The 10,856-nt window shown below is 37.9% G+C and overlaps 1 protein-coding gene across 1 annotated transcript; it reads left to right on the forward strand.

The window, feature by feature from the left end:
• The first annotated feature begins 267 nt into the window (after window positions 1-267).
• Window positions 268-10,644, forward strand: LOC116513206 (CDGSH iron-sulfur domain-containing protein 2). Its single transcript, XM_032224162.1, has 3 exons — window positions 268-495; window positions 6,954-7,168; window positions 8,530-10,644. The coding sequence occupies exons 1-3, from the start codon at window positions 393-395 to the stop codon at window positions 8,617-8,619; spliced, it is 408 nt and encodes a 135-aa protein (XP_032080053.1). The 5' UTR covers window positions 268-392; the 3' UTR covers window positions 8,620-10,644.
• Window positions 10,645-10,856: the final 212 nt, after the last annotated feature.

A 10,856-nucleotide genomic window follows, 5' to 3' on the forward strand; every position in this document is an offset into this window, starting at 1 on the left:
TTCTAAGAAGCGTCCTCTTTCCAAAGGGGAAGAGGCTGATCTTCACCTCCAAGTTAGCACTAGCTCCTTAGCTGGGCTGAGGAAGGGAACTAAGTCTTGTCAGGTAGAGACGGTACTTATATTAAGGACTCTCCAGAAAGAACAAGCGGGAGGGAAAAAAGGCGGCGGCCGACCGACCCAACCTCAGCTTTCGTTTTCGGCTCCGCCTTCCTCCCTTGAAAGGCCCCTTCTGCCCCCTCGGTGGCGCGCATGCTCCGAGGCCGGGGGAGCCACTGCTTCTGTGCGGAAAAAGAAGGGCAAAGTCCGGGGCTGGCATGAAAGTCCCCCGCGCGAGCCGGAGGTAGCAGCCCAGCAGCCTCCAGCCCCGCCCCGCGGAACCCTCGCCCGGCGCCATGGTGCTAGATAGCTTGGCCCGCATCGTCAAAGTGCAGCTGCCTGCTTATCTCAAGCGCCTGCCGCTGCCGGAGAGCGTCGGCGGCTTCCTGAGGCTCACAGGTTAGTTGGGGGGGGGGGCAGCGCAGGGCTGGTTGGGAAGCGGGGGGCACTGTGTGTCTGTGTCCCTATGTGTGTGACAGACGAGACCCCTCCTTGGGACAAGCCTGATGTATAAGAAAGGTCGCCGTTTCTCGCCCACCCTGCCGCCTTCGCTTTCCCTTGCCTTAAGAGAATGGACGCTTGCAGAAAGTCAGTTCGAAAATCCATTCCGTCGGATTCAATGAGGACCGAGTCGGGCAGCCTCCTCCGCCTGCGCCCTGCAGCTGCCCTGGACTAGAGTTCCCAGTTTCCCCCACACACGTGAGGCTCCCTCCGAGACGGGCGCGCAGCGTCTGGATTCCCGCTTTTCTGCAGCTACTAATTGGGATTGCAGCAGAGAAGAAGGTCACTTGGGTTCGCATGTGATTCGTTGATGGCTGGTTTCTTTTTGTAAAAAAAAAACAAAAACCCAAAACCTCATGACTGGCTTGGAACAATCCATGAAACCAATGGAATCACCGAGTTAGAAGGGACCTTAGAAAGGTCCTGCTCTAGTCCTGCTCAGGCAGGAAACCCCATATACCATTTCAGATAAATGGTTCTCCAATCTCTTCTTTAAAACCTCGTGAGTACCCACAACTTCTGGAGGCCAGTCCTTCATTGATCTGATTGTCTCCTTAGTTGTAGATTGCTTCTCTCCTTGATTAGTTTCCATCCAATGCTTTTTGTCCTGCCTTGAAGAACAGGTTGAGCCCTCTTTTTTGTGGCAGCCCCTTAGGCTTTGGAACACTCCTATCATGTAACCCTGCCTGGTCCTTCTTTTCATTAAAGTAGAATTCCTGCAACTATTCTTCATATGTTTTAGCCTCTAATCATCTTTTTGCTCTTCTCTGCATTCTTTCTAGAGTTTCAACATCTTTTTTATATTGTAGCGACCAAACCTGGATGCAATATTCCAAGTCTTGTCTTTATGTTGCCATGTTTGTTTCATCATTGTGTTTGCAACTACGTATAGTAAAACTCACATCTTAAAATAGCTTTATTTCTAGAGTTATTTTCTTCTTTAATTACACATTCCAAAGCATCTGTTTTACAGTGCAATTTTAGGCACATTTAAAATGCTTCTGTAGATAACACAGTTTCCCAGAAGGTGACAACATCTTGATCTTTTTTTAAAGTTGTTAATGCAGTTTGATCTAGCTGTATATCCTAAATAAAGCATTTTAAAAATTGTAGGCCACTCACTCAGGAGTTGGGTGGTTCCATAACGCATTAGATTAATTTAATTTAAAAATAAGCTAATTAAGGAGGTAGTAGATAATTCTAGGGCTGTAGGTAGAATAGAAAATATCCTGGAAGAAGACAAATGCAAATCATTTCCATTCTGTTCCTAAAACCTCTACAATCACCAAGAGTTTCCACTTGAGAAACATCTATATAATATATAAAAGAAAAATTGTGTAGGAATTATACTGATTCATGTTTTCCCAATGCTAATAGGTAGGATTTTAAAATAGATTTATTTAGATTTTGTCCTCTTATCATTGGGTTGTGTATTTATAAACAACAAAAGGTAAACAGAGAAATCATATTTGTAGAAACCAAGATTGAATCATGTATCTTGTCTCTATATTGATTTTACACGTTTATGTTTGTATCTAAATTGTTCCCACTCAGGGAACTATATGTAGTGCAGTAAAAACATAAGCAATGATGATTGATAAAATTATACAAAAGACTTTGCAAGAAAGTGTTTATTTAGTAGATTTATATTGTCACCCATCTTCCATGAAGTGACTTGGGTGGCATAAAGTACAACCATTAAATAAAAATAAATGTATAAAAATTAGGACAAACATACAGTAGAGAAGAGAGTAGATTGAACACAATGCCAGAACCATCTTAAGAGAGCTCCAATTCAGGTCTTGACAGACTAATGAAACCTTAGCAGTGAGAACTAATCTCACTTTGGAAGGAGAAGAATGTTCCACAAGCAGGGCATCGGGGCAGAGAAGGCCCACCTCCTTGGACCAGCCAAGTCAAGCAGACAATGCCTGTCCTTTCTGCCATCTCGAATGGGGGCAGGCAGATGCAATTGCGGATGGGCGATTCTTCAGGCAACCCAGTCCCATGCCATGAAGTATAGGCAACATTCTTCAGTGGGGATAAGTTACTTTTTCTATATTAACTCCTCTTTTATTCCTACAACGGTGGGTTATATGAATGGCTCTCTGATGCTCTTTCTGTGCATGTTTCTGTCCTGAGTGATATTTTCATTTCTCATATTTTTAAATCATTCATCACTGAAGAGAGAGGATATGATACCAATAAAAGAATATTTGTAGCTCAGGATTGAACTGTGGAGTCCTTGGTGCTCTCTCTTGGTGGTTCTCTTGCAAACGTTTCACTACCAAACTAGGTAACATCATCAGTGCACTGCAACCTCCTCAATCATAGCATGTAATGGAATATGCATGTTGGAGACAAGAGATCAATATAAGCCTTGTGACAGTAACAGGAGAGGAAAGGTATGTGAACTTATTCTTAAGCCAAATACTTGTTCTCTTTCTTGTGTTAATAGAAGGAGGATCATTTCTCTTTCATGCCTGAGCATGATCAATTTTCTTGATACCGCATGAGATAAGGATATCTCTGTGTAAATGTGTCTACCAAATGGCATATTAATCTTGTTTTCCCTCTCTTAAAACTATTGGTTAAGATGTACAGAACATGCCAAAGTAGGTCTCCCAAAATCTAGAAGCTGTATATACACAACATAATAGCTTTGGCTAGCTTAACCTTGGTAATTTTGGTTGTTGTGTGAAATAAATTGACTTGATTGTGCAAACTCAGAAAATTAGTTAATTCAGTCAGAAGATTAAGCTTATTTTGAAAGTCTACCCAGAGCTTGTTTTCTTAAACTAACGTATCTCTTATATCTGTTTTTATTTCATTTTTAAAAATCTTGCTTCCAGCTATGAACTGTTCCTAGGCTGAGATGTCTAATAAATTCAGAGGCTTGGAGAGATAAGTAAGCATCACTCAAATGAGGGTATTGACTCTGTAGGTTCTACATAACTACACAGTTACAAATTAGTTAGAAGTGATAAACACAGTTGAAAAGCCAGTATTGGGTAGAGGATAAAATGCTTTGAGAGAAAAGGAATCTTGTTCAACCTGCCTTTCTTGATGAATGCAGAGCAACTTTGGAAATTCTACCTATCAATTTGTAAAGAACAGAAGACTCTCTTGTCCCAATTTCACAGGGAAGGTCACCTTCAGGCCCATAATTTTATTGGCTTATTTGCCTCTTCCTGTTCCATTCTTGTGTGCTCTTGCGTTAGGCTAGATATCTCTTGTTGATACAATTATAGTAGACAGAGAAGCCTATCGCTGCTTCTCTATATGAATATGGTGTTTTCTGATATTAGCCTAGCAAATTGGTCATGAGATAAGATTATGCTTCCATGGAAGGATGTTTCTTTAAAAAGCATTGTGCTGTTACTTTGCATAACAGATTTTTGGCTAATAATGGAAACGTTTCAGGACACAGTAATTGTGTCTTGGACTATATGGCATGCTGTATAAAACTAATGAACAATTTGAAGAATTAACACAATGGCCTGGCTAACAACATGCTGACTTGTAAGACAGTGATTGACTTCACATAATATTCTCTACCTGCAACTTGTCAAAAACTCAATCTGTGGTGTTGTATGAAGTAATTGAATAAAATACAACATAAATGATTCTTATTGATATTTAATGGTCCTGGCACATATATTAAAAACATATTAATAATCTGTCCGACTCAATCTGATTTTATAAATGTTTGCCAAATTCTTGATAATATTGATTGATCTCTGTTGAGAGCCAGTTTGGTCTATTGGTTAAGTTAGTAGGCTAGAAACCAGGAGACTTCGTTCTAATTCCATTTTAAGCAAGAAAACTAACTGGGTAACTTTGAGCTGATCACTTTTTCTCAGCCCAAACTACTTAATAGGGTTGTTGTGGAAAAAACAAGATGAGGAAGGAGAATTAGATGTTTGCCACTGTGAGTTATTTATAAAAAGTATAAAATTGGGATTAAAACTTTTTATAAAAATATTTTATTCATTTGGAAAAAGTCAAAATCAGAATTTATGGCTTTGTTGGAAGTGGACAAGAGCTTTGAATTGTAACTGAAATGGGGTTTTCATTCCTTTATTTTAATTGGATCAATAGGTGGTGTTCAATATGTCCTTTTTTTCCTTTAATTTTTAATGTAATAATGAAACCATTACAACTGTTATTATGCAAATAGAGGTTTCAAGTAAAACAGTGGTAAGAGATGAACACAAGTTATTATATGCAGATTATAATTATTTTCTATACCAATATTAATTGATATTTTGTAGAAATTTTGTAATTTATCAAAACTTTTAATGTGCTCTAATGTTTCTGTGCAAATGATAATAACCAGGATTTTAGTTTTTGTGTGTATTTTTATCTCAACAAACAAATGATTAAAATGCTACTTAAGATGATTATGTAAAAATTAGTATCACTTGAAAGCTGTTGTTCTTACATAGAAGCATTCCTGTAGTATCTTACGAGCTGCAGTGGCGCAATGGTTAGAATTCAGTACAGCAGGCTATGTCTGCTGATCACTGGCTGCCAGCTGTTTGGCAGTTTGGTTCTCACTGACTCAAGATTGATTCAGCGTTCCATCCTTCTGAGGTTGGTAAAATGAGGATCTAGATTGTTGGAGGAATATGCTGACTCTAAACCGCTTAGAGGAGGTCGTAAAGCACTGTGAAGCAGTATATAAGTCTAAGTGCTATTGCTATCTTGTTATTGTAGGAAGATTTTATATCTCTATCTCCCTCCATATTTATATCTGTATATGATTAATCCCTTTGTTTAAATTTCTTTGTTTAAATTTGCCTATCGTATCAGGAATTTCAGTTTTCTTGACTTCAGCTTTCTCTTTGAGCTTGTAGTTTTACATTAATTTCTCCACAGAATGAAAATCATAAAGTCAAACAACAACATTGAACTCATTTAGAAAGCAGTTATTGGACTTTCTGATAGCATGGCAGTACCTTGGCTCTCCTTTTAGCTATAATTCTATTGTATTTTCTGTAGTAAAGACTGCCATTAAGATACATTTTGGAAAACATTAGGACAGTGATGGACAGTAACCTTTTCCAGAGCGAGTGCCCAAAGTGTGTGCGTGCATGCCCAAATGTGTGTGTGTGTGTGTGCGTGTGCACCCAAATCCCCGAAATGCAATGCGCATGTGTCCCCTGTGCATGCGCCCTGCCTCACACGCATGTGTTCCCTGCATGCCCCCCCTTCCCACACATGTGCACACCCCCACAGGCCTCCACTCCCTGCACATTCACACACACTCCCACTTGTCCCGCCCCACACACATGCATGGCCGAGACCAGCTGGCCGGTGGGAGAGCTGAACTGAGGCAACAGCTCACATGCCATCACAGAGGGCGCTGCATGCCACCTCTGGCACATGTGCCGTAGGTTTGCCATCACAGCATTAGGACATAAATGGAAAGGTGTTATAGTTTAAAATACTAAGCCTACATTTTAAATATAAAAACATTTTCTTCTTTCTGATCTGTCTTTGTGATTACCCCCACTTAGCTTTTTTCCCCATTTATTTAAATATTAAAGTAATGAAACAAAAAATATGCTGGCCCATGAACTATATGGTCCTTGTTTACCTAATCCAATGTATTATGGGGAACCAAAAGGAAAGCAGCACAAAATATAACTTGAAGGGATATGCTATATCTTCTTTTGGCCTACTATAGAGTGTCTTTGTATGACAAACCAACTTGGATTATCTGTTTTTATATTTTCCTTTTCTACTTCTTACTTATTAATGTTTGACTTCAGCAGAAAGCGCAAAAAATGATTTCCACCTGATTTGGATGCAAGATGAAGAAAGAATAACTCGTTACATTTGGCATTGCATTGTGCTCTTCATTATACCTTCCTGCTCTCGTTTCCTGTTTCTGTTCCAAAGAATTCCACTGAAATGTATCATGTCATCCCAAAATGACCCTACTTTTTATACTTAAATTGGTGGCAACATTCTGCAATTTGTATCTGTTCTCTTCAGAGGATATGTGACTGCCTGACAGAGGGAAATATCTGTCCCCATTCAAGACGCTGTATTAGATGTACAGATAGTCCTTGTTTAGTGACCACAATTGAGACCAGCACCTTTGTCATTAAATGAATCAGTTTGCACAGTACAAAATTATGGGACTGAAAGTGTGTTTTCTGGCTCAAAACTGGCAAGGTTAATGTGTTCCACACATTTTTTTCTTCTTCTCCTAACCATTCCCAATCCTTTGGAATGCTAGTCCTGGCACTGGTATAATTATCAAGAAGGGAACAAATGTTTGTGTATGTTTGTATAAGGTTTGCTGCAGAATATTGCTTTATAATGTGGTTGTGGCATGTGCTCAGTTTCAGAATGGCTGCGGTTATTGCCTTTCCTGGGGGTCCTTGCTCTGCTGGGATATCTTGCTATTCGTCCATTCCTTCCCAAGAAGAAACAGCAGAAGGACAGCTTGATTAATCTCAAGATCCAGAAGGAGAATCCCAAAGTAGTAAACGAAATCAACATTGAGGACCTCTGTCACACTAAGGCAGTGTACTGCAGATGTTGGCGCTCTAAAACAGTGAGTAGTTTTATTGAATTTGCTATATCCTTTTTACTTACGGCCATTCTTGTCTCTTATGATGTAGAGAACTTCGCTTTTATAGGTCACAATTGTGCACTTCAGGGTAAAATGATCTTGCAAACTATTTATCATTAGTGAAGAATTAATACTAGTACTACTGTGTTTCTCCGAAATAAGACAGGGTCTTATTGCCTTTTCATCCCCAAAATAAGCACTTGGCCTTATTTTCATGGAGGTCATATTATTTTTGAGGTGCAGGAGGCGGCGAGCATGGTCACCTCATGGCTGCTGCTGCATTGCAATATTTTCGGGGAGGGCTTATTTTCAGGAGAGGGCTTATTTTAGCGCATGTGCTCAAAAGCCCAATTGGGCTTACTATCCGGGGAGGTCTTATTTTCAGGGAAACAAGTAAATACCTGCATTTTAAAATCTATTCTGTAGCTGAAAAAACATTTTTGTCCATAGTCCTCCAGGATCATTGCGAAAGTGATGCCTGAGAGCTTTATATATGCTTTTGTGAACACGTAAATTGCATGGACATCTAGCTTGGCCCTGGTAGCTTGGCAAATTCATGTGTTTACCATGATTTTAAAGCTCTTTGCTTTCCTTTAGTTTCTGACATGTTGCTGAACTGCGAGGGTGAATTTACTGGAGAAGAACAGCTATGATTTGTCCATTTTATTTAATTAGCATGCCATTCCATGGTTAGGACAACTGTTATAAATCATGTCTTGTTATGCCATCTGATAATAAACCATAACTGAATTTGGATATAGAGCCAAATAATATTATGATCTTGTTATTTATAATTTGACGTGTTCAAATTGGCAACTATGACTCAATTCTTTTAATATGGATTACACTAAGCAGAATCCACCAATTGAAATCTCAAAGTAATGTGGTTTAGTAATGTAGATATTTTGAACCAAGCCTATTGTGATCTTTAAACCATACTTTATACCTTAACATATGCCAAGCCAAGCCAAGCCAATTGTTGAGGTTAAACTAAATAGGAATAGATTTTGGACAGAATATATTTGTAGCTGTTCATTTCTGACCACTTCTCATTCCTGTTTAAGCCATTGTTTTAAAGCATATACATTAGATGCCGAATTTGTTCAATGTCTCTTAGTATTTGTGATGTATAAAGACCACTTAGTCATTTAGATTTCAATTTACATTTTGGATACTTCTTATCCTTGGTGACTTATTACCCACACTAGCCTACCAACCTCATTTGAGTATGTATTGTGTTTATTAATGTATTTAAGGGTAACCTGTCTCTTAATCTCAGTTATAATCCCAAAACCGTTAACATTCCAGGTCACCTACTTATGGTCTGTTCATTTTTGTTTCAGTTCCCTGTCTGTGATGGCTCTCACAACAAACACAACGAGTCAACGGGAGATAATGTGGGCCCTTTAATACTCAGGAAAAAAGAAGTCTAGCAAATTCCTAAATATGCTGTGACTGAAGGGAAGTCCACTTGTATATGTATATGTCAGAGTTTCAATCTTGTAATAATCATAGGGTTATATATAATCTATATTTTTAGTCTTTTATATTTTAATCTATATTTTTAGATTATATTAAATTTATACTTTGTGCTAGATGTTTGGTGATGTGTTTTATATGACAAAAATGTACTATATCTATGCTCTGTGATCATAGCAGAATTATTTTTCCCAGAAGTGCAGAAATTCTAAAATGACAGACAGACAGACAGACACACACACACACAGACAGACAGACCTTTATTCTAACTACAGGGTATCAACACTACAGATTTAACAGATTTTAAACCAGTTGTACTCCCAGATTGCCACAAAACTGGGAATTTTTGGAGGTTGTCAAAGATAGTAATGATTTTGGTCTTATGTGGGTTTAGGAATTTGCATGCAAGCCAGTAGTTCAGTTTGAATATTGAGTGTGTACAGGAATCACTTTTATACAGAACTCCAGATAGATAGCCTTTGAAATATAGAACAATTCAATCTGAGAACTGCCTATTTTAATTGCAAAATTCATGATGTTGAGTAATAACTGGCTGCATTAAATGAACTATAGTAATTAACCTATTTGCTACTTAACTAGCTCTTCTCTTAACAAATTAGTTCATGCTACATGAACAGTATAGCACTCTGAATTTCAAATAATCTAATGCTTTCCCCCATAGTTTCCCATTCTTCTTGGTCTATATATCCAATCTACCTGTACGTCTTGTACATAGTTAAGATCAGATTCCCATGTGCAAGAGTAACATTAGGTGATCATGGTCCACATTTTACATAGTATTAAGCTGTATGTTCTGGAAAATACGAATTGCTTCAAAGGACCCAGGCAAACAAATAAGGGAACAGCAAATGATGCTAGATTGAGGTGCATACCAACTATTTGTTCTGTTGAAGAAATAGGCTGAAATCAAAACATTCTTTGACATTGTATAGTCACATAAAAAGTAAATTTCTTTTCTCCATCTTTCTGAATATCAAGGATTCCTCCATGAACAGAGCCCAGTTTTCTAACAAAGCAGTTTACATTGTTAGTTTCCTATCTGTTGAAGGGGTTGTTTATAAAACTTAAATGTCACATCTGGTGTCCCAAATAATTCCATTAATTCTGTAAGTCCCTTGTCTGCATACTTAACCATATGCTAGAAATATACAAATGCTTACTATCAGTTTCTTTCTAGAGAAAAATATTGCATTTCCGCTTAAAGAAAAACACGCAACTGAGTATTATTTTCTATGATCGCTTTGTTTTTTAAAAATCAGTGTTTGCATTTTTTATATTTCTGATCATGGGAAACAAGGATCTTTCTTGAAATGTATGATACTGGACAACTATATGAACTATTAACTGAAAGAAATTCCAGCAGGTTACAAAATGACAAAGTAAAGAAATATGTACCAACTCCCAAAATTTCTCAGCCAGTCCACACATTTTAAATTGCCAAGGTTAAAAAACACTGATATATCTACGTAAGGAAAAAAATGTGGGTAGTTAAGCCAATGAGCCAGTTACCTACTATGATTTTTACTATTACTGAAAATGTTCTCTTCCAACATAACAGGAAATTAGGTATGTTAAATAATGACGAAGAACTGAGTTGTGAGATGTCTCATAAAAAAGATCCCAATGTAGTTTTCCTTTGAAGGAGAGAATAATTTCAAGAAATGCCACCTTCAGTGCTATTTTCAAACCATTCTCAAATGACCAGAACAAACTTCAAGAGTTCTGGGAGATTGATAAATGAAATACACAAGGTAAAATCCAGTGCCAAGTATATTACTTATTTTTAGTGACTACCTCTACATCTAGCATCCAGCCAGCCAGTGAGTTACATGCAAAAGACCAAGTTACCATCTTTTTTCTAGGTTTTCCATCCATCCAATCCGGTCCAACAGATTGGACATGCTGCAGATAGTTTTTTCTGCTGTAGCCCCTGCCTTATGGGATATTCTGTTCTTGGAGATAAGAACAGTTCCCAAGCCTATTGACTTTTTTGCAAAGCTTTAAAAATTTGGCTATGTACTTGCATCTGGGGCTCAGAATGTATTAAGGGCCCTGATACTTGGCTTTATGATTAGTTTATTGATAATCTGATATTTGAACTTATTTATTTTGTGGGTATTTTTTATTATTTTAATGTTTTTTAATTGTTTTGTTTAATAACTTTTGAATT

Source organism: Thamnophis elegans, chromosome 9 (assembly GCF_009769535.1).
Source record: "Thamnophis elegans isolate rThaEle1 chromosome 9, rThaEle1.pri, whole genome shotgun sequence".
Taxonomy (NCBI): Eukaryota; Metazoa; Chordata; class Lepidosauria; order Squamata; family Colubridae; genus Thamnophis; species Thamnophis elegans.